Source organism: Heptranchias perlo, chromosome 24 (genome assembly GCF_035084215.1).
Source record: "Heptranchias perlo isolate sHepPer1 chromosome 24, sHepPer1.hap1, whole genome shotgun sequence".
NCBI lineage: Eukaryota > Metazoa > Chordata > Chondrichthyes > Hexanchiformes > Hexanchidae > Heptranchias > Heptranchias perlo.
Genome location: NC_090348.1, coordinates 11,345,551 through 11,370,255, shown reverse-complemented (window position 1 = coordinate 11,370,255; position 24,705 = coordinate 11,345,551). Strand labels below are relative to the sequence as shown.

The 24,705-nt window shown below is 41.9% G+C and overlaps 2 protein-coding genes across 3 annotated transcripts in view; one reads left to right on the top strand and one right to left on the bottom strand.

Annotated features, from left to right (window-relative positions):
- The window catches only part of arhgef39 (Rho guanine nucleotide exchange factor (GEF) 39), a 60,302-nt gene extending 45,190 nt beyond the window's left edge, over positions 1–15,112 (top strand). For both annotated transcript variants that reach the window (XM_068005328.1, XM_068005327.1), the window contains exons 10-12: positions 8,648–8,780; positions 8,955–9,058; positions 12,190–15,112. In XM_068005328.1, the coding sequence (XP_067861429.1) occupies positions 8,648–8,780; positions 8,955–9,058; positions 12,190–12,247 (295 nt within the window). In that variant the 3' untranslated portion in view covers positions 12,248–15,112. The remainder of the gene's footprint in view (positions 1–8,647; positions 8,781–8,954; positions 9,059–12,189) is intronic.
- Positions 15,113–16,886: 1,774 nt separating this feature from the next.
- LOC137341821 (serine/threonine-protein kinase 33-like) overlaps positions 16,887–24,705 on the bottom strand; it is a 102,243-nt gene continuing 94,424 nt past the window's right edge. Inside the window, exons 10-12 of the mRNA XM_068005326.1 lie at positions 23,312–23,397; positions 21,687–21,878; positions 16,887–17,968 (exon numbers count right to left, since the gene is read on the bottom strand). Of these exons, the coding sequence (XP_067861427.1) occupies positions 17,795–17,968; positions 21,687–21,878; positions 23,312–23,397 (452 nt within the window). The 3' untranslated portion in view covers positions 16,887–17,794. The remainder of the gene's footprint in view (positions 17,969–21,686; positions 21,879–23,311; positions 23,398–24,705) is intronic.

Below are 24,705 nucleotides of genomic sequence, written 5' to 3'. Positions count from 1 at the left end.
GTGTTAAAAGTAAATTTTTACATAAAAGCCCAGAACAGTTACAGTTAATTCATTTTTTATTTTAATACTGCCTTGCTCTGTGGTACAAATGTTTTTAACGTCTGGAGCGCCAGATTAGTTTCTCTTTTTGTTCAGCAATGTATAATTAGATAAAGTTATGCGCAGTATTAAATTGTTTAATTAAGGATAAATGTCATTAGCATCTTGAATAGCTGCAGAATATTTCATTTAAATTACGGCTGCACACACAAAAAGCATGTAATGTGATACCTTTTAATTGGACCAACATGAAAGGTGCTGCAGTAATGCAAGTCTTTCTTTGTTAGTTTACTTCCTCACAGTACTGAGGGAATACTGCACTGTCGGAGGTGCCACCTTTCGGATGAGACGTTAAACCGAGGGCCCATCTGCCCTCTCAGGTGGACGTAAAAGATCTCGTGGCACTATTTTGAAGAAGGGCAGGGGAATTCTCCCTGGTGCCCCAGCCAATCTTTATCCCTCAAACAACATCATAAAAAAGAAAGAGTATCTGGTTATTATTTCATTGCTGTTTGTGGGACCTTGCTGTGCACAAATTGGCTGTCGCATTTCCTACATTACAACAGTGACTACACTTCAAAAGTCCTATGTTGGCTGTAAAGCGCTTTGGGACTGCCTGAGGTCGTGAAAGGCGCTATATAAATGTAAGTCTTTTTTTCTATTCCATGTGCAAGATTATAATATCTATAGGGGAAATCATTTTGAATTCCTTTCCCTTTAAGGCTTTAAAATGTAGAAGCTATTGAATAAATTCACCCATCCAGCACTCAAAGGGTGTGCAGTTATAGGACAGGCTGTGAGACTGGAATGCTGATTCTCCAATCTGTGCTCCCTTCCAGTGTGACCCTCCCTCGGGAGTGTGGGATTTATGGCTTTATTTGTAGGTGACCTCCCCTGTATCTCTCACACACACGTTCATTTCTTTTTAAACACTGCCACATTTTGGCTAATAAGATTAAAATGTTTTGTTTCCCAACTTAATGTTTAACCTGAACTTGTAATGGTTGTTAAAGGTTTTCTACTAATCCTCCAGTGATTGGCGAAGTGGGCTTTGCTGACAGTGTTACCACAACATTTCATTCATCAGAATACTGGTCATTACATTTTCCGAGTAATTTTTGCCATTTGTAACTACATTATAAAGTTTATGACTCGGAGTTTGCTCTGAGTGGAGTACAAACGGCACCCGACACTCATTAAATTTAAACTTGCCCACAAACAATCCACGGGCTTTAGTGCTGGAACTTCCTCTAATGGTGAGCTGCAAAAAGTGCAGCGACCTATCCTGGGCATCTGTGAGCTGTGTGAACAGGGAAAGGATCTCTCTGTCCCCTCAACCAATCTGATTGAAGCATCCTTGACCGGCCGTGCAGAGTCAGAACCAGGAATTGAAAGCTACAATAGTAAATTCAATGTAAAATCAGTTAGATAAAGTGAAATAAAGAGAGGCCAAGAAATATTGAATTAAAAGACAGATAAGAGACAGAAATAAAAAGTTTAAAAATTTTTAAATCTCAACAACAATTAAAATTGGAAGGAATGAGACTCCACATTTTTAAAAGTTAATTTTCAGTGCCAGAGAGGTTGTTTGGCTGTCATTAAGACTTACCACGCTGTTAAAAGATAGTTAAGACCTAAAAAAAAACAGCGTACCTTTTACTGTGTAGATTAGTCTGTTTCCAGCTGGGCAGTGCATCGACTTCGCGTTTGTCCATTCGTTTCACCAGCGAGATCGCCTTCCTGCACAGCTTTCAAACCAGCAGGGGATCTCGCAGAGCAATTTCCAGATTTCCGCTTTCAGCTGCACATGTGCATTCACTGGAAGTTGTTGTTCCATTTGCCCTGAAATAACGGTGAGCGCTGTTTGGCTCTCAGTTATTTTTGGAGTAAATTCTGGGCCCATATATTTGCCTTAAACATTATTTATTCATTCTAAAATACAAGCTGTGTGTCAGCTTGGCTCAGTTGGTACTACTCTTCTCTGGGTCATTGTCCGCTTGGCTCAGTTGGTAGTACTCATCTTTGGATCACCAGAATGTGAGTTTCAGCCTCGTACCAGGAGCTCAAACTCGTGTTCTAGGCTGCTTCTCCATTGTAGTACTGAAAAGGTGTTGCATTGTCAGGAGTGCTGTGCATCAGATCAGATGTTAAACTGAAGCCAAACCTGTCTGTTTTGGTGATTCACATTGGTGTTAAAGATCCCATGACATTAATCGAAGATGAGTAAGAAGCTATCCAGGCCCACGTTCCTCCCTCACACAACACCATCAAAGAAAGATTAGCTTGTCATTCATCTTGTTGCTGATTGTAAGCTGTTACTTCTGCAAAATGGCTGCCACATTTCCCTACATTGTCGTCGCGCTACTCCAAAAGGAATTCATTGTGTGAAGCGCTTGTAGACTAGCCAAGTGGAAAATTCAGAGACTGGTATGTCTTCTAGCTGAAAAGTTGGTGAAGCAGTGATCTTCCCTCTGTATTTATGATAAGACCACTTACAGCACTCAGAGTGGCTCTTCCGCCATGAAGTGCACTATGACCTGCTTTATTTTCTGTGACGTTGGATTTAACCCTTCATTCTTTTCCATAACCTCTTCCTCTTTGTGGACCGGGGTCACATTTTTGAAGACTAAATGAGGGGGATGGGTGTTTGTTATTGAAGGAAGGCAAAACATGGCCAAGAGGGGGCTCATTGGTCATGAAAAGAGGTGCATCATCTTCAGTTACTTGAACCCCAAGACTTGTATTGCATTTAAAAAATAGCTGTTTAGAGTTCCCCTCTGGAAAAGGAGCTGCCATGATCCACTTTGGAGATGAGGTTGATTCTTCATTTGTTCTCTGCAATTTGAGTAATCTTTCAGGGCATTGAATCAGTCTAAATAATTTTCATTTGGCACCATGAGCCAAACCCTTTCTTTGTTGCATTCCATGATCCCTTTTAGTTCCCTCCACTTGAAAGTACTCGCTTTGTACTTTCTTCTGCTTATGTGCAAGAAAAGACAGAGTTTTAGTTTTGGGCCAAAGACACTCATATCAGTGGGGCCTCTCTATCAGAGGCTGGAACCAATAATCCAGATATTGGTGTAATGATACCACCGTGGAATATGAATACCGTTCCTTCTGTGAAGATGTTGGAGGGCCTTCATCTTGAACGGCTGTCGTCAGTGTGGTTCTTGTTATTCTTTGTGGCAGTTTGATACAACTGAGAGGCTTGCTGGGCCACTTCAGAGGGCAGTTAAGAGTCAACCGCATTGATGTGGGACTGGAATCACATATAGGCCCAGACCGGGTAAGGACAGCAGGCTTCCTTCCTTAAAGGGCATTAGTGAACCAGTTGGGCTTTTACGACAATCTGACAGCTTCATGGTCACTTTTACTGATGCCAGCTTTTTACTTCCACAATTTTTAAAAACTGAATTCAAAGTCTCAAACTGCCATGGTGGGATTTGAATTTATAGCCTCTGGATTACTAGTCCAGTAACATAACCACTACACCACCGCACCCTTAAAGCTGGTACTGAATCTCCTGTATTGCAATAAAATCAAGTCAACCCAAGAATTTTTCCTGCAAAAGAAACAAGTAAAGAAGCAGAGCTTAAGTATTGGATTGATGTTAGTCATACTTGTTATCTTTGAGTGTCACCTTGACTCAGTGGTAGCACTCTTGCCTCAGAGCTCTTCCCACTCCAGGACTTGAGCACACAATCTAGGCTGATCCTCCAGTGCTGTACTGAGGGAGTGCTGCTGTCAGAGGTACCGTCTATTGGATGAGATGTTAAACCGAGGGCCTGCCTATCTGTTCAGGTGGACGCAAAAGATCCCATGACACTTATATTTAAAGAAAAGCAGTGGCGTGCTCCTGGTGACCTCACGATTCGTCCCTCAACCATCACCACCAAAACAGATTAACTAGTCATTTGTCTAATTTGCTGTTGGTGGGACCTTGCTGTGCACAAGCTGACTGCTGCATTTGCCTACAGGACAATAGTGACTGAACTTCAAAAGTAATTTTTGAAGTAATTTATTGGCTGCAAAGCAGTTTGTGATGTCCTGAGAATATGGAATTTGCTATATAAATGCATATCTTTCTTTGAAGTCTGAGCTGAGAACTGGAAGAATGTTTTTTTTTAAAAATTATATCCATGGTAAGTAGGACAACTTAAAAAATTGTCTAACTTAAAATGATCACTTGAACAACAGAAAATTAAGCAATCAAAATAATAAGTTGTACCTTAGGCGTAGGGCAGAAGAGGCAAGGAATTAATTAACTTTTTGCTGAACAAGCTCCAAGTCCTGGTTTGTACTTTGGAACTTGAACAACGAATTGCTTTGTTATTTTCCTTTCATTACCATCGGCAAAAAGCTTTGGGATAATTTTGGACTTCGCAGTGTTGCAGGTTTTGATGCCAATATATAATTACAGATTCTGAGCCTCATTGATCAGTTTCCACGGTGCATGCAGTGACTGAACAAGGGTGTAAGAGAGAGTGACTTAATTGTTGTGGTTGGAAGCGCAAAGGAAAGCCTGAGAGAGGAGAAGGACTATATCAGTGATATGGATCCCACTAACCTTACATCCTCCCACTGATGGAGACTATTCAAATGGTGCAAAACGTCTCCTGTGCTGACATTGTAGTCATTTTTTGTTTCTTGATCTATCGCACTGCACTTACAATAGTTAAGTTAACCAAACCAGCTCGAAAAGCAAATCATTAGGTAGTCTGTTAATCCTAATGGTCAATACCTATACAAATTGGCTGCCCCTGGCAATCGTTTGCTTTGAATGTCAGTTCTTTCACCCATTTGCATATCCCTCAAACTATTTGCCAGGATATTACAAACTTGGCCGTGGCGTTGCACATTACATAATCTAGTGACTCGGAGTCAAATCTTATTGGCAAGCCATTCAAAGGTGAGTAGAAGAAATTCTTCTAACCCTAAAGCATCTACAATAAACTAATCCATCAACGATTAATCTTAAATCTTGTTTGCATGTTACTTAATGGACATTTGTTCAAGAACACTGTACCTTTCTACCCGGTAGATGAAGCTGTTACAACTTTAAGGGCATTTGACAGAAACATTCCAAACTTAGTATGACATTGTTATAGCTCAGTGCAGTAACACTTAAACTCAACATGACAATTACTAACAAGACAATCAAGATCAGTGCTGTATAAAGCAATATTTTAAATTATACCCAGACCACCTGGAGCTCCTGGCAGTGCCTAATTCTTCAAACTAGGATAGAAGTGGGGAACCCAGTGCTAGATGTCAACCGTTGCTGTTCCTGATCCAGCTGCTAAAGTGGGCAAGAAGGGAATCAAGGGTATGGTGATAGGGCGGGTAAGTGGAGTTGAGGTAGAAGATCAGCCATGATCTTATTGAATGGCAGAGAAGGCTTTTTTTTTTTATTCGGTCATGGGATGTGGGCGTCGCTGGCAAGGCCAGCATTTTATTGCCCATCCCTAATTGCCCTTGAGAAGGTGGTGGTGAGCCGCCTTCTTGAACCGCTGCAGTCCGTGTGGTGACGGTTCTCCCACAATGCTGTTAGGAAGGGAGTTCCAGGATTTTGACCCAGCGACGATGAAGGAATGGCGATATATTTCCAAGTCGGGATGGTGTGTGACTTGGAGGGGAACGTGCAGTTGGTGTTGTTCCCATGTGCCTGCTGCTCTTGTCCTTCTAGGTGGTAGAGGTCGCGGGTTTGGGAGGTGCTGTCGAAGAAGCCTTGGCGAGTTGCTGCAGTGCGTCCTGTGGATGGTACACACTGCAGCCACAGTGTGCCGGTGGTGAAGGGAGTGAATGTTAAGGGTGGTGGATGGGGTGCCAATCAAGTAGGCTGCTTTATCTTGGATGGTGTCGAGCTTCTTGAGTGTTGTTGGAGCTGCACTCATCCAAGCAAGTGGAGAGTATTCCATCACACTCCTGACTTGTGCCTTGTAGATGGTGGAAAGGCTTTGGGGAGTCAGGAGGTGAGTCACTCGCTGTAGAATACCCAGCCTCTGACCTGCTCTCGCAGCCACAGTATTTATATGGCTGGTCCAGTTAAGTTTCTGGTCAATGGTGACCCCCAGGATGTTGATGGTGGGGGATTTGGCGATGGTAATGCCGTTGAATGTCAAGGGGAGGTGGTTAGACTGTCTCTTGTTGGAGATGGTCATTGCCTGGCACTTATCTGGCGCGAATGTTACTTGCCACTTATGAGCCCAAGCCTGGATGTTGTCCATGTCTTGCTGCATGCGGGCTCGGACTGCTTCATTATCTGAGGGGTTGCGAATGGAACTGAACACTGTGCAATCATCAGCGAACATCCCCATTTCTGACCTTATGATGGAGGGAAGGTCATTGATGAAGCAGCTGAAGATGGTTGGGCCGAGGACACTGCCTTGAGGAACTCCTGCAGCAATGTCCTGGGGCTGAGATGATTGGCCTCCAACAATCACTACCATCTTCCTTTGTGCTAGGTATAACTCCAGCCACTGGAGAGTTTTCCCCCTGATTCCCATTGACTTCAATTTTACCAGGGCTCCTTGGTGCCACACTCGGTCAAATGCTGCCTTGATGTCGAGGGCAGTCACTCTCACCTCGCCTCTGGAATTCAGCTCTTTTGTCCATGTTTGGACCAAGGCTGTAATGAGGTCTGGAGCCGAGTGGTCCTGGTGGAACCCAGGCTTGAGGGGCCGTATAGCCTACTCCTGCTCCTATTTCTCATGGCCGATGTTGTTTTTCACTCCATCTGTGTAAGGAGGCACCTACTCTCAGTTTCTTGTTTCTCCACAGCTGAGATCAAGAGCTTGACTGGTGGGAGGTGAGCACCAATGCACTTTCTTCCACTGACCCATCACTTTAAAACTTCAAAATATGTGCCTTGCTGGTGGTGTTCTGATCAGCTTGTGTAACCCATGTTTGAATCATGGACACAATGGGGTAAATTTTAACTGAGAGCCTGGAATGGAGCTGGGGGGGAGAGAGGAGGCGGGGGGATGATTTCCAGGTGCAAAATCTGGAAGGTAAGTGAAGGTAAGAAGGCGGGCCTGATTGACAGGCTGGCTGGCTGTCGGCCAGGAAGGCCTGGGACCAGAGGGAGGGAGGGGTCATAGGCTGGGGAGAAGATCGGGGTGGGGGGGGAGGGAGAAGATCGGAGCGGGGGGCTGATGAAGAGAGCAGAGGTCGGGTGAAGAGCCAGAGATGGGTGGGGTCTACCATCGGGGGTGGGGGAGAGGAGTTGGCTGATCGCAGGGGTCCTATCAGCCAGGTGAGCTTGATGGGCCTGGATGAAGCACTCCTGCTCCTCCAGGCCCATAAGCAGTGCAATAAAGACACTCACCTCATGGATCCGGCCCTCTCCCCCCACATCCCCCCCCCCCCGCTTTCTGCTATCACTTGACGTGAATGGGAAGTGATGGGAAACCCGAACAGGTAAGGTTAAATTCATTAAAATTTTCCAATACACACAATACTAAGTACCTCAAGTATCTCAATGAGGTACATTTACCCATTTACCTTTTATGTATCGGCCCGCTGGATTTACGTGGGGGGTGGGACTTCCTGGTGTCTGTTCTCCAAACCTGCCTGGGTTAGACCCAGAAGCAGGGGTGTTGGTTGCCGGGATGCGGTCCCACTCTGAAAACCAAGTATTTTTACTCCCCGTCCGCCTCCAACCCCCCCGGTTTTGGGTGTTAAAATTTACCCCAATGTCTATGCAGTTCTAGATCAACTTCACAGGACACTGCAGTTACAGGCACAAAACCTGTGGTACCTGACTTTAAGGAAGAAAATAGTTGCATTTTTGTCGAGCTTTTTATGACTGTAGGATACCCAGAGCTCTTCACAGCCAACGATTGAGTTGCAATCAGTATTTTGTAGGCAAATGCAGCCAATTTGCCCACAGAAAGGTCCCACAAACAGCAATGATTTGAATGACCAGATAATCTGTTCAGCTGTCTTGGTTTGAGCGATGAATGTCGGCCAGGACACTGGGAGAACTCCCTGCTTCTTGTCTTCAAAAGCAAAATGTGCCATGGGTTTTTTTTTTAACATCCACCTGAACAGGTATATGGGGCTTCAGTTCAGTATCTCGTCCGATAGACAATGTAGAACTCCTTGATTGCTGCACTGAAGGATGCTGGCAACCAGCCTTGAGACCCTCGGTTGGGATGGCAATCCTCTGCAGTTCGCGAGGGGATAATGGCCGTTATATGACAGTCTCACTGGCTTTCAGAACAGACTCCCAAATTAGGAGTCAAATTCAGGAAGGTTTTGCTCGGACCCTAAATCAACATCTGAGACCTTCTTCCAGTTCTGGCGAAAGGTCCTTGACCTGAAACGTTAACTGTTTCTTTCTCCACAGACGCTGCCTCACTTGCTGAGTACTTCCAGCACTTTTTGTTTTTATTTCAGACCTTTCTATCTCCTAGTGAGTTGGATTTGAGTTTTGACCTTCCAAATTGAAGGTCAATGACCTGAGAATAACGTCTAAACCAAATGTGGTGGCAACCTTCCTGAAATGTGCAGCTTAAAATGTTCTCTTCTAGGTTCTGGTGGTATACATCATGCAGAAGAGATGCAACATATTACTGACTGAACCTTTTTACTTGTAATGTCACAGACAGTTGAGATCCCGGTCTGTGGTCACCCAGAGGAAGGATAATCTGGCGAGGAGGCCCCTACGGTCGGTCGAAAAAGCAACACCAATGAAAACCTTTTCGACTACCCCTAAAAGTGGAAGCAAGAGGAGTTTGGTAAGAATTTATTTCTAGAAATGAAGGACACTAAAAGCTGCCACTTCCAAGGGATGGCTCTTTGAGATCATCTATTGTCACTGAAGGAAGCTCGTAAGTAACCGGATACTGCAGGCAGCACAGTGTTAAAACTCCTGTGCGTTAAGTGTTTTCCTTTTTTAAATTTCCTGACAGAATGTTGATGAACACGGGAAGAAGGACACAGGCGCGAACAGTCATCCTGGGAATGAAGGGGCAGCAGCGAAGCGAATTAGACTGGCGCCAAATCCCACCAAGAGGTAAGCTAGTTATTACTTCGTTTGAAAGAAGAGGTTTTTGCGCCATCGCACAGCGTGCTGTTTTGCCATTTCTCTGAATGTGCTCAGACTGTTCTATTGATCCTACATCTCACAAATATTCTGGCTATTCTTTTGAACTTAAAACAACTCCCTTTGGATGAAAGGTTCCATGAATTTTTAAGTAGCTCAATGCTATGCTGTAGTTTGCTGACATTTTCACTAGATGGCTCCAAAGCACACACATCTGAATTTGATACTTTATTTAAGTCCGGCAGTGACTGATTTTACACTACAATTTCTGCTGTGCATTCCTCCTGAATGTTGTATGATATGATAGCCGTCCACCACCACCTGTTTCTCCTGACCGTGGCCATTTACATTATGTAGTCTTCCGTAGTTGGACTCGTAGACGGTGTATTTCCACGAGTTTCTCCTGCCCATCTGCCGTAACTTTGGATGAAGCGCTGTGGAAACCCCGGGGAAAATGGTGTGTCCGCAGGTCTTCAGCGAAAGTTACGGTGGGCGATCAGGACAATCCCTGTGGATGTTTACCCCTGTAGAATTGCCAGTATAAAAGGAGGCTATTTGGCCCATTCGACCTGGATCAGTGCCAGCTCTTCATCCTCCTGCTCTGATCCTGTTTCCTTGCCATCTCCCCGTTTTTCTTCACCCTTCCTATTCAAATATTTATCCAATTCCCCTTTAAACGACATAATCGTCACCTCGGAACGCTTAGTTCTATGTTCTAACAACCCTTCATGAGAAAAGAAGTCTTCTAATCTCCCCATTCTAGCGACAACCCTGAATCTGTGCCCAGCCTGAGTTAGAGTACAATATGTAGATCATCAACTGAAGGAGACCTTCTAAGTGATTTTAAGGCTATGGTGATTGATTCCTGGTAGAAAAATTCATCATTGTAAAACTGAGCTGCTGTGTCATACTACAGCAATGTACACATTGGGTACTGTCGTTATGGATGCCGTTGTTTATATACTCTTCTGTGCAATTGCTGACTCTGCAGTTTCAATTAGGCACAAAATTGACCAATTGGGTCAAATTGGCATCAGAATGACCTGGGTCTGGTTCAAGGCGCCTCCACTAACCCACCAATCCTGTGCTCGCAGTGAGGAGCCGTGTTCCATCAGAGTGTTGTAGTCCCATCTTCAACCTGTTAATCCTTTGGGATTCCCTACTGGGACCATGGGATTGGTCAATTAACCCTCTGGTCTAGCTCCTTCAACACCGTGCTGCCGTTAACTGAATTGATTCTCCGCTCCTAGTATTCAATTAACTTTTTTAGTACCGTTGACGGAATAGTTAATAATTTGAAAAAAAAAAGGCAATGCTCTTAAGATACCAAACAGCAGTTACACTCTGTTTTTGAAAAAGTGGTTCTTAAAACTTTGTGGCATTTTATCACAATGGTAATAAAATATTTGATCAACGATACTTCCATCAATTACCTGAGGACTCTGTCCCTAACACTGTGTGATAACATAACTGCCCATTCCACTGGATACAAATTCTCCTTCAGTGCTGCCCACTTAGTTCATTTTCTTCTCTCAGTAGCAACAGATTTCTTGTTTTTTGCCCCAGAAAATTCGGAACATCACATTCACGATCATGTGGAGCAGCACCCATGACTTTGGGAGACCCACTTTGTGCAGCCGATGTAACACCAGCCAGTGCATTGCTTAACTCTCTGCAGGGACTAATTGTCAACCTAGCAATTGTATATTCTCGATACGGCTCCCTTTGTTTCCAACTCTCTTTTTGTGGTCACCCAATAGGTTTTATGTGGATCTGCTTGGATGAGCAGAGATTCATCACCAGACTTAGGAAGTTCTGAATCAAACTATTGACTCATCCATTGAGTAGCTTTTTGGTCTGCCTAATATGGAGTGCACACCCTTGCTGTCGGCGCACTTAAATTAAGCCCAGAGAACTTGAGTGCAGGCTGGTAAGAGCGAAAACTTGGGGTTCCCCCAATGTGTGTAGAGATGCTGCTGGAGTTTAGCCAGTAGAAACCATGCAACTTACCAGCCCAGACTATAAGTATACTTCCAATGCTGGTCAACCCTACATGGAGCCTTATTTGATGCTCCTGGTCTATCCTGAGAGAGTTCTGGAACCAACATCCATTTTCCCCACTTGGCCGAGATAGCTCCTAGCCACCTTTTAATAGAGGATTCTTCCAATGCAAAATCTTCCCAAAGCTTAGCAATGTGGCTCACTGGGACTTGGAGAGGTTGTACTTTGGTACATTTTGTTACATAAAAGGCGCAACATAAACCTAAGATTCTATTAGCAGCAGCCAGAGTCTCACTGCCCTGTGACTGGGTTCCTGCAGAAACAGGAACCATATTGCAGACCCTGCAGATATTTCCTAGATGCAAACAAAATATATGGGTCATGCATGCTGTCTACTTCTACAAGGAAAGTCAAATGTTTTGGATGTATGAGCTAAGTGGCCACATGCCTAGCAGACACTCCAATAGTTTGTGAAAAAAACATTGACCTACTTTTGCTTCTATCTTTTTAACATAAGGAAGTCTAAAAGTTTGTTCTTTGCATCACTCTCGTGAAAGAAAGATCTGAGATGAGTTACAGCCACATTGAAACACATTGAGCCATCGGGTGGTAGGAACGAGTTTACAGAGAGAGTAGCTGGAAGATCCCAAGCTCACTCTCTGGTCTATAGTGCATTAGTTGATCTGTCAGAGCGACCGTAGAAGCTCTGCAATTGGCCTTAACACCATTATATTAGGGAGGAGAAATCAGATAAAGTTCACACCCCTCACCGTGATCTGCACTGGAAATCCATGTGTATGGACATCAGGTGATGACAGGATCAGGCTCAGCTTTGATGCCTCCTTGCTTCCCCCCCCACATCGCCTGCTGAAACTCAGCAAAGCTCACCTGTGAAAAGTGGGCAATTGGGTGAGGTACTGGAGGGATAAACGGCATCTTTGATCCATACCACAGCAAGGAATCGCTGCCTTCGAGAGGAGAGAAAATTGGTGAAATAAACCAAAACCCTATTTCCTCTAGCTTCTAGAGATATGACTAATATTCACAATGCATCCAGTTTTAGAATGCTGTGTAACTATATTATTACTGTGATTTTCTAGGCATCAAGATGCTGGACCCAGCGTGGAGCAGACAGGCAGCAATTGTATCATTCTGTAAAGTTACTGTTGTTCAGCAAGGACTGGACCCCGTTTCATAACCAGAGTGGTTTTTAATATTCTAGTCATACAGCTGACTCCTCCATACCATGTTTAGATGACCTGGTTGAAGAATGCTAATCTTTAATACAATATGACCCAGGAGTCGAAACTTGAATTTATTGTTTGGAGCTGACTGTTTAGTTGTCCAGACTGACAGAGGATGCTCCTTTTGAAACCTGCTGATCGGGAAGATTTCATGATATGACTCAGTATCTGACTCCTACTGCTGTTGTGTATCGTGAAGTACCATCTACTCAATGAGGTACCACCAGCTGAGAGGGACCTGGAGAGGTAGTACTTTGGTACGTTCTTGGCGCTGTTACCTCATTGCCACATAAATCCTAAATCAGAATATCAAAGTCAGCAACTTGATCAATATGCAAATTAATGGGAACTTGGATTGTTGAGCTGCATTTACACAATTACAAGCGTGAGGTGCAGCTTGACAATTTTAGTGTAAAAGAGCATACGGGATAAAGGGCCATTGACAGAGGGGTTGAATTTAAAGAGATGTGCCATGTCGAGTGCAGTAAATGTTTGACATGAACAGTCTTTAAATCCTGTCAGAAATGTGATCTGTTTGGTGAATGATGTGCGAGATTATAATCAAAAGGTAAATAAGCTATCATGGAGCAATCTACATTTGCTCCAAACTTGTGTACTTGGTTTGGAGCCGTTTGTGATACTGTTGGAGGAAACAGCCAGTGAAGTGTTGTCATGCTTGATATTTTCCAACATGAAACAGCGCCAATTTGTCTTCACAATGCCAAGGTAAATATTCGGCCAGCACCGAGCTTTGCGAATGCCCAAATTTCCCAACATGCTCAGGGTGCACAAGGATCTGCGCCAGAAGCATGGAAACTCTCTCCGCGGTTGGAAGCAATTTAAAGAGTGAGGTCGTTGATTACTTGCCTGACATTGCCCTCAAACAATAATACAAATGACCAGTTTAGAGCCTGATTCAATCTGAACGCGATTTTGATTAAGCAAATGTAATATTTGTGCCCTTTGAAAATACCAAATGTATGTTTATTTAATCAGCAGTCTCTGAAAGCCTTGCTGTGTGCCAGGACATATCCCCCTCAATCATGAAACAAAAGTCATAATGGTTTAATGTTACGTATTCTCAATTACAGCTCATCACCTGATTTTACTAGTGCTAATTGTATAATCTTCCTGACTCAGCCATTGTTAAAATGATTATTAATTTGCGCTACATAATGGATGATAAATTTTTATGAATGTTTAGAAATCATTTGGCTGAGAGTGCACCCTTTTAGCAACGGGCACACCCATTCTCCTCAGTGCGATTTTCAGTAGAAATATAGCCTGTGCTTCACTCCTGGCACAAAGTAATGAGCTTCAGTAGTTGTAGGGAAAGGGGAGAAAAATATTGGATGAAAGCAAGAATTTAAAGCTGCAGCAATATAGTTTATTGTTCAAGTGTATTATTCACAAAAAATGTCTAGTTAAAATTATTTTTTATAGGTTTTATAGCTTTAAAAAAAAAATGTTCGGCGGTCCCACTAGTGATTTTTGTTACAAGATATTGACCTGTTCTGTTCTGCCAAGCCACTTATAAACCAAATCTAAAGTTCTCAATCTCCCCTACAAAAATGTAACTTCTCCTAAAGTGTACCTGAAGTCCAGTTTTGACAAGTAGGTGTTAAATGCTATTTTTTTTAAAAAAAGATTTGTAGTTCCTTTGAAGCAGATTAGCCCAATTTATACTTTTCATGGTTTTTTTCATGGAGTGGAATCATTTTATTAAATGGTTGAAGACATTGTAATCGAGAGAACTTTTACAGAAAAAAATATTCTAACTTAATTTTAAATTGCAAAGATTGGTTCATAATAAGGAATGCATTGCAGGGTCGCTGCTTTGAATAATTGAGTGTATATTATGGTTTATTAATTATCGCTTTGCTCTAAGCAACTGTGAACATTAAATGTTCTATTTCAAAGGTTAAAGCTTATTGCAGGATGTCTTTTTGAAAGTTGTGTGCATGGTCTGTGTTAAAATATTTATATTTTTATTGAAACGTGTTCATAAAGTTCTTTGAAGTACAATCCTATCTACCGTCTTGCTATACTATTAAAAATGAGCACATAAAATGTCTGCCAAATATGTATCCATCATGGTGTCAATGTGTTGGACCATAGCGTGGTGGGATATGGGTTAACACCTGCTCCTTCCAACATATTGAGTTCCTAGTCTAGGCCAGGCTGATTGGAGGAAGGGCAGAGGAGGCAAGTTACATGCTTATGTGAAAGAGGAAGACCTGAAGAGCGGCGAGTCGAGCCCGGTTTCATGCACACTTGAGCAAACTGCAAACGAGGAAGAAGTCGGCAAGGAGCTGATCCACCCACCCTTCTGCAGAAAATGGTGCATGCATTTTAAAACAAAATGGGAGAAATGTTAATCCTTGTGCTCGTTTTTAAATAACTTTCAACACAGGCTAATTCTAAATAGTCTAATATTGGTCCACTTTTGTACCCATGCAATAAATATGAGGGTTAATTCACTGACCTCCACTCCCAGCAGGGAGCCTCACTAGAAGATAGGCGGGGCTACACCATCATCGCGGCAATTCTCTGATCTGTCCTCTCCTCCAATGCAGCTCCTGGCTGGGGAGAATTTGATCCGTCAAGTTTTAAGCAGCTCCCAATATTTCAGTCCAACAGCTTATTTGCATGACACTATCGTTTTCTATTTGAAGCAATCTGTTGCTCCAGGATTTCATGTTATTTAATATGGCCTGAAGATGCTCAGAACTGCCATATGAAGGACAGTTCTAAGTATGCATTTTCTATCATTCTTCAAGCTCTGTGAATTAAATTTACAATAAAGAATTTTTTTTTTAAATGGGCAACATTCTTCTCCAACTTTATAGACTTTGTTTTTCCCCCATTTAGAAGAGATTTAGCATTTTGTCATTTTGCGGCATTATTCATTTGTCAGTTTGGCTCAGTTGGTAGCTCTCTCACCCCTGAGTCAGCTGAGATTATGTGTTCCAATCTGTCATATACGTTGATTCCGTGAACCTCTGACACTACAGTGCAGTCATGTGGGAGTGCTACGTTGTCCGAATTGAAACCTGCCTTAGGTGGATGTGAAGATCTTGCAGCACCATTCGAAGAAGAGGAAGGAGCCTCCCGATGTCCTGGCCAATATTCCACCTCAACACAACAGATTGGTCCAGAATTTGCTGTCAAAATAACAGTGAGGCTAATGGCACTCACCGTTATTTATGCGTAAATGGTACAGCAACTTCAGGCGAGGAGCAGTTGCGCGGTTAAATACCAATATCCAAAAGTTGCTGTCGGAGATGCACCTCTCCACTGTTAGCTTTGCGAAAATAGCATCTCACTGTTTGCCTCACCATCGACATGCACTGAATGTCGTAAAGTTGTTGCTTACGCAGTAGATACGAACTAAACTCGCCACAGAAAGTTAAGCCTTGTCATTTCAAGTGGCAGTACCCTTTTAACAATGTGATAAGTATTAATTACTACCAATCAATCTCTGGCACTGAACATTAACTATTATAAGTGTGCAGCCTCATTCCTTCAGGTTTTAATTGTTGGAGATTTAAAAAATTTATTTTTACTTTTCCTTTGTCTCTTTTCTCTCTTGATTTAATCTTTCTATCCCTCTCTTTCTTTATTTCTTTTTCTGTACCTGATTTGACATTGAATTCACCCTCCTTCTCAGTCCTTGTGCTGTTTATTTCTCAATCCTTTAATCTGGTTAAGGAGATACACAGTTGCTTGCCCTCTTCACTCAAGTCCCAGATGCCCTGCTTCCCTCGCTGCGCTGTTATCAGCTCGCATTTTCAGCAACTTGTCATGTAAAAAAATCTAAATATGCAAGGGTAAATCTAACTAAGGGCACATGCCGTTAGATACCCTGCTACAGAAAAATCTGTCCCATTATCTAAATATTCATTTGCTGTGCACAAATTCACTACTATGTTTATCTACATAACAGTCATTGCACTTCAAAAGTAAGAACATAAGAAGCAGGAGTAGGCCATGCGGCCCCTCGGGCCTGCTCCACCATTCAATGAGATCATGGCTGATCTTCGACCTCAACTCCATTTTCCCGCCCGATCCCCATAATCCCTTGATTCTCTTAGAGTCCAAAAACCTATTGATCTCAGTCTTGAATATATTCAATGAATCAGCATCTACAGCCCTCCGGGGGTAGAGAATTCCAAAGATTCACCTCCCTCTGAGTGAAGAAATTCTTCCTCATCTAGGTCCTAAATGGCCGACCCCTTATCCTGCGATTATGCCCCCTAGTTCTAGACTCTCCAATCAGGGGAAACAGCCTCTCCGCATCAACCCTGTCAAGCCCTCTAAGAATTTTCTAAGTAATTGACTGTAAAGCACTTTGGGACATCCTGAGGATGTGATAGTGCAATTTAAGTGGAACCTTATCATTTTTTGCACAGCAGGATGCCATATCAGAAACACAATTAGCATTGGGTTTTTTTAATCCAAAAAATGAACAATAACCTTTAATTTTCTATGCATTTAATTGTGATATTGTTTCAAATTGTGCAATACAATGAACAACTGTAGATAAATTAACATTTTTAGTAATCTAATTGAAACCTATTTAAAGGATGTCAAATATTTAAGTATGACAAGAATCTGAATACCAAATAAGATTTAACAGGTAAATAAAATATTCTTCCATTGAACAGTTGCTTTCCAAAATAAGTTGTCATTACAAAGAATAACTATTCCTTTGGTTGCACCGAGGCCTCATGCTGAGTCTGAAACAGGCTTCGCACTTGAAAAAGTCGCACGGATTTTAAAGAGCTAGTGTAAGCTGGCAGCTGGGGAGATCAATAAGGCTTCAATCAATTACAACTACTGGAGATGCTGTCAGAAAAAACAATGAGAATTTTTTAGACTGAAACTGCAAATCAAAATGTGAGAAACTTAATAAATCTTAAAAGGGCCTTCCTCTCGAAGGCCATAGGGAGAAGATTTGAAACAAATGTTGGAAACACCAAGGTCAGTCAGCATCTGTTGAGAGAGCAGAGGAGTTAATGTTTCAGGCGTAGACCCCTTTTTAAAAAAATGTTCAGATTCTCAGCATATGTGGTTTTTTGCTTTTGGTGTATGGGCAAGAATTTGGACAGTTTTCAACAAATGTCAAATTCTGTTTCTGGTGTGGAAGATCAAATCTGCTACCAGTAATGGGAGGAAAAGAACCAAGGTGCAGCCCAGAGTGAGTATGATCACCTGACTGGCAAGTTTCTTAAAGGGACAGTACCCCAGGTTTTTTTTCTCTCTCCCTCATTATGAAAAGATGGCAACCCCCTATCCGGAGGTGGAGACTGAACTTTGTTTTGAAGAATGACACTCCAGGTAAGTCATTTAAAAAAAATTGTTGTGAATTGATTCAGTGCTAAAACGTTGCTGCAAAGTTCCATTTTGTGCGATGGTTTTAACTCTGGGGTACCTCATGATGGGCCTCCTTGGCAAAGAATTATCTTTTGAGCAGAGGATGGTGAGTGGTCAGTTTGTTAAATATTCTTGAGTTAGCTGCAGATTCAGACTTTCTTCGTGCTTTTCTATTTAATCTTGTAGCTTGATTTGATGCAGAAGTGGGCTGTAATGGTGAACTGTCAAAGGAGTAGCGCTTCTGACTCGAACCTGTTAGCTTAAAAAAAACACACACATCTGTGGACGTTTTCTGCTCAAATTCTTAAATATCTTCCACCTTTTTAAAAATGAGTCAACCGCATGGTATGGGACTGGAGCTATGAGTCGGCCTGATCAAGTAAGGTTGGCAGTTTCCCTTCCTTAATTGTATTACTGAACCAGTTGGGTTTTGGCAACAATTTTGCTTTGATCATTTTTTTCTGGTGCCCGCCCACAGTGACCAAGTTTACTGAATTTGAACTTGAGGCCTCTGGGTTGCTAGTCCAGTACCATAACCACTAGACTACTGTGCCTATCCAATATTGGCTATCAGCCTTGTATAGGAACTTTGGGGAACATCACTGGTTGTAATTATGTTGTAAATATAAAACTTAGTCTTTGCATTAAGTTCTAAACCTTGCAATCAAATCGGGTCCATTGACTTTCTACAGTTTCTGGATTTAACGCCATCTGTGAATGCTGGAAATAATGCTGTTCACAGAAGGCATCCTGTAAGCTATATTAACACACTGGCCATTTACAGAGAAATAATAGCAATTAAATTTTAATTTACATTGTTGATCCTGCACAGAAAACAAATTGAAATTAATATAAAACAAAAGCATGGTCTGCACTCTCATTTTGATTACTGCTTATGCGAGTATACAATGATTGAGTTGGATGTTCCAGTTCAATCGTGGAAATTGGTGGCAAACTCTAAATTGGACCCAATCTGAATTTTGAATTAGCAGCAACAGTTTTAACATTTAAAAACAAAGTAACAGAGCTGTTCTAGTGAAAGGAAAGCTTTTGATGTCTTCATTAATTTATTTGCAGTTGTTTCCATATGGCATCATTTTCAGAGGAAAAAAAATACCAGTGAGGTAGCAAAATGGGCACCAGTCAGGCAACCCTTCGAATGGTCGAAGGCCAACCCACCAACTGATTTTGTTTCAGTCAATTCAAAAGAATTGGAAGAAGGGGCTTCCCTTAGGTCCTGACAATCTCCTCCAGCTAAAGCCACATTATTACCCAACCCCAAAGTTATATAGTTACGCTAGTACCCACCAATATAGAAATAATGGTCAGACCCAACACCTTGACAACTCTGTGGTGGGAGTGGGGGTAATGCTCTGGTGTTGGGTTGTCAGTGAAACAACCAAATTCAAATCGGGCTCTCAATAGTAATACAATGACACCACTGGGTGACTGCACTTTATGAAAAAATTATCATATGAAAAAACAGCTTAATAAAAGGCTTGCACTTAACAGACACATAACCCATCTATTTTCTTGTACTCGACTGTAGAAGAATCTGTTCTAATCCTAATGTGAATCCAATACCAAAGATTCCCTCCACACTCGGCAACTGGCAGTTCAATGCAGTGTTGCATTCAACATGCAGAGTGCAGGCGGTATGCTGTATTTTTACACTTGTTTAACAATGACACATAGCACCATGTGTATTTGTGCAGAGACAATCTCTTTCCTGGGTTAATCAGTATGTAATTAGAGATCAAAACATTTTCTGCATCAATACCTGTATCAGCAACTCATACTTTTGTCTGTTGGAAATCATGCTATCATCCCACTACTGTATAATGGGTGGTATATTTCTCAATAATACTAAGACTCCTGCGCGTAATCATAGAATGTCACAGAGAAGACGGAAGCTGTACATCCCAACACACCTCCGCCAACTCTAAAGGAGCTGTCATCTTCTTCCTCTTCCCTTTTCCCCAGACCCTTTTTAAACCATTCTAGGAATATAGGAACAGGAGTAGGCCATTCAGCCCCTCGTGCCTGCTCTGCCATTTGATAAGATCATGGCTGATCTGTGATCTAACTCCATATACCTGCCTTTGGCCCATATCCCTTAATACCTTTGGTTGCCAAAAAGCTATCTATCTCAGATTTAAATTTAGCAATTGAGCTAGCATCAATTGCTGTTTGCGGAAGAGAGTTCCAAACTTCTACCACCCTTTGTGTGTAGAAATGTTTTTTAATCTCGCTCCTGACAGGTCTGGCTCTAATTTTTAGACTGTGCCCCCTACTCCTAGAATCCCCAACCAGCGGAAATAGTTTCTCTCTATCCACCCTATCCGTTCCCCTTAATATCTTATAAACTTCGATCAGATCACCCCTTAACCTTCGAAACTCCAGAGAATACAACCCCAATTTGTGTAATCTCTCCTTGTAACTTAACCCTTGAAGTCCGGGTATCATTCTAGTAAACCTATGCTGCACTGTCTCCAAGGCCAATATGTGCTTCCGAAGGTGCAGTGCCCAGAACTGCTCTCAGTACTTCAGGTGCAGTCTAACCAGAGTTTTGTATAGCTGCAGCATAACTTCTGCCCCCTTGCACTCTAGTCCTCTAGATATAAAGGCCAGCATTCCATTAGCCTTATTGATTATTTTCTGCACTTGTTCATGACACTTCAGTGATCTATATACCTGAAGCCCTAAGTCCCTTTGGACATCCACTGTTTTTAACTTTTTACCATTTGGAAAGTACCATGTTCTATCCTTTTTTGATCCAAAGTGGATGACCTCACATTTGTCTACATTGAATTCCATTTGCTACAGTTTTGCCCATTCACCTAATCTATCAGTATCCCTTTGTAATTTTATGTTTTCATCTACACTGCTTACAATGCCACCAATCTTTGTGTCATCGGCAAACTTAGATATGAGACTTTCTATGCCTTCATCTAAGTAGTTAATAAATATTGTGAATAATTAAGGCCCCAAGACAGATCCCTGTGGGACTCCACTAGTCACATCCTGCCAATGTGATTACCTACCCATTATCCCGACTCTCTGTCGCCTTTCGCTCAGCCAACTTCCTAACCAAGTCCGTACTTTTCCCTCCATTCCATGGTCTCCTATCTTAGCTAACAGTCTCTTATGTGGGACTTCATCAAATGCCTACTGGAAGTCCATATAAATAACATCCATTGACATTCCCCTGTCCACTACTTTAGTCACCTCTTCAAAAAATTCAATCAGGTTTGTCAGGCACAACCTACCTTTCACAAATCCATGCTGGCTCTCTGGTTAACTGAAAATTCTCGAGGTGTTCAGTTATAAACTCCAGCATTTTCCCCACAACAGATGTTAGGCTAACTTCTCTTTCAAATGTTCATCCATTTCCTTTTTAAAAGCTATTCTGGAGATCCCCCGCCCCACTTTCTGATCGGCCATTCCATATCCAAACTACCCTCTGCATTAAAAAAAATTCTAACCTCTCCCTGGGGTAATTTTAACTTTTATCGCCAGGCAGCAGTCAATGGTGCGAGGCGTAAAACAGGCTGCTGATTCGCTATCACCCATTCTCTGCCTGGCGATAACAGTTAAAATTACCTCCCATTTGTTCTTTTGTTGGTAAATTTATGCCCTCTACTTACTGACTTGTTGACCAGTGGAAATAGTTTTCCCTTATTTACCTTATCAAAGTCCCTCATTATTTTGAACACCTCTATCAGATCTCTGAACCTTTGTTCTAATGAAAACAGCCCCAGTTTCTCTAGTCTTTCCTCATATCCAAAGCCTCTCATCCCTGCTGTCATCATTTCTAGTCATTTATGTTGTTACTGTTTGTGAAAGCCCTGCTATGTTTGTCACTGAACTTCCCATTAGTCCATTTTATGTGAGAGGCTGTGAGGCATTTCTGTGAAAGTGAATGCAGTGCTATGTAAATACAAGTGTTTCTTTAACGGTGTTTAAAAAATAAATACCTTTGTATTAAGTGGGAGTAGTTTCTCTGAGTTGAAGTCAGTCTTCATGTCTGCTTCTGAAATCGTTAGCTTGTTATCTTCACTGACCCCATTCTCTTCTACCAGTTCCTCTTTCTCCCTACTTATGTCTAGCTTCCATTGTTTCATCATTTCCAACACATTTTTAGGCCGTTCTCTCTTACTGGCATCTCCCTGAAAACACAAATCAAGTTGAACTATGCACAAAGTTCTTTTTTAATATGGTGGTGCTGTCAGGAATGAAAGCCAGAGCAAGCAGCAACGGATCAGAGTATCAAAGACAGCGAGTGACTATGCAAGTCTCCAACCCACACCCTTCTTGTATAAACATTACTTATAAAGTGGATTTGATTCTCTACTAATCTCTTAAGGTTTGCAGACTCAAAGGTACCTGTGAATTAGGTAATGAAAAAAATATGCCAACTTTACTAGGGGGCATAGTCGCAGGATAAGGGGTCGGCCATTCAAGATTGAGATGAGGAGGAATTTCTTCACACGGGGGTTGTGAATCTTTGGAATTCTCTACCCCAGAGGGCTGTGGTTGCTGAGTCATTGAATATATTCAAGGCTGAGATGGATAGATTTTTGGACACTAGGGGAATCAAGGGATATGGGGATCCGGCGGGAAAGTGGAGTTGAGGTCGAAGAACATATACGATCTAACTGAATGGCGGAGCAGGCTTGAGGAGTCATATGGCCTACTCCTGCTCCTATTTCTTATATTCTTTCTTGTTTAAGCATCAGAACGTAAGCGATTTTAGGAACAGAAGGAGGCCAAGTTGGACTCTGGTCTTTTCCCCTCCCATATATTCCTTAGTTCATGTGGCCATTCAACCTGAGGAGCTTGTCAATTGTTTAGAGCTTAAACTGGATGTGAAGAGTCCTATGTAACTTCCCTCCTCACTCCTAACTTTCTATTTAAACTTCTGCCCCCTGGTATTTGAACCTCTCGCCATTTTGCTTGGATCACTTTTGTCAAATCCATTCATAACCTTAAACTTCAGATCGTTCTTTGAAAACATTTCACAGTATTTCAGCTCTTTGTTTGTGTTTATTGAATATTTAATATATTCAAATGTTTTTGTATAAAAAAACTTTTTAAGTTGCGTTATATAAAAGATTTTGTTAAAATAAAAATTCACTGATCGTTTTCTACCAAGATATTTATGACAGGTTATTCCCTAGGACTGTAATATACAGAGGCACATATCAATTTGGTTTTTCTTTTTTATTAAAATGTACACCTTCATTTTGATCATCATGCCCATAATTTGTTTTTTGGGGTACATTGTGGGCAAAAAGTTCAGCCCAACTGTGCCGATGTAAACATGGGCATTCAACATAGTCAAATTACAGTATTTACCGAATACAACTGATTTTACTCCCTTATGGGTAGGGGTATGTGTGCGTACATATGTATTTGTGTGTATAGTGGGAATCCAAGTCTAAGCTGCACACGAGTTCGAGCAGAAAACCTACAAAAACACAAATAGTGCATACAGCATAACAAATACGCCCTACTTGAATGCATGTGGCTCAATAGCAAGTACAATGTTGCCTCTCTGATCAGTCGAGTATTTCAAACAAATTTAATTATAATTACTCACAGTTATCCAATGATGATCTAGCAGTTCACTGGCTGTCATTCTGTGGGCTGGATCTACTATTAAAAGGTCTTTTAGCACACAGCGAGCTGTTAAAAAGAAGTAGAAAACATGATAAAATATTCCCACTGTTGTACCGTATTTCAATAGAACAGCTGTGCCAGTGTACTCGTGAAATTCTTCGATGTGTAGCAGTAGAACTACAACAAGGCAGCTTACTAGCTAAATGTTTGGTATTTAAAGTTTCGGTCTCTCGGAGACCCAGCAGTATAGCTGTTCGTATGACAAACCCTCATAGAAATATATGTACAATTATGACTTAGTATCCAGTCAGCCTGATCTCTGGAAATATAAATCTATTTTATGCCTGTATATGTCCCTATCATACCGGGCTAAGCAAGGCTTCCAGTGTGGAACATTGCTAGATGGGAGTGCAGGGCGCAGGATCAGCCCTATAGTACCCTAAGCTCCATCCTGTCTCTGATCCCGTTCCCGTCTTGTGAGGCCTTGTCCTGGGAGAGGAGCCGTGCACAATTACCCTATGTCTTTTCCTTTAGTTTCTGAGTATTAGATTGTTTATTTTAAACTGTGATAATGAAAGAACTTGCATTTATACAGTGTCTTTTCACTACCTCAGGACATCTCAAAGCGCTTTACGGCCAATGAAATACTTTTTGAAGTGAAGTCACTGTTATATGAGGGAAAGATACAGAGGTAAGGCTGTAATCCTTTCAATATTGCTGTTTAATGAGTTGAAACGGTGCCATATTTATTAAGAGGTTTGCTATGATACTTGTATTTTTATAGCCCATTCCCCCAGAGGTAAAATATTACATATTTTGGCACTGAATGGAGGCTAGGAATGTAGCCAGTGGTAGGAAGGGTAGGATAAAAGGGGAAGCCAACTGATCTACATTGGCAGAAGCTGCACATTGTCACTAGCTTGTCCTAGCCAGAGCCCAGGGTGGAACAGATCCAGGCTCAGGAGATGAGATTCATGGTTTCAGCTGAGCACTATTGACATGATCACTGAACTAACAAACAATTCCCACAACTTAATACCATTATTCTTGGGAACAGCCTCCACTATGGAAAACAATGGTCCTTTAAAATTACTCACTTCCAGAAACATTACATTTTTGGGTTCCTTACCCTTTTTATTCTCTTTCAAATTACTCTCCTAGGGCAGTCCCTGCTTCCTATGTCCTGGAGAAAGTTTTCTTAGTCCTGTTATCTAGGAAGTATTAGTGTGTCCCAGGGTAATGAACTCTTTAGATTGTTTCAACCACAGGTTCTATCTCTTGCCTCTACAAGACCCTCCTTATCTTCAAAAGGTAGCAAAGTAATGCTAACACTAGCCCTTATTTAGGTGTTAATGCCAAAAAAAAATTAAAAGA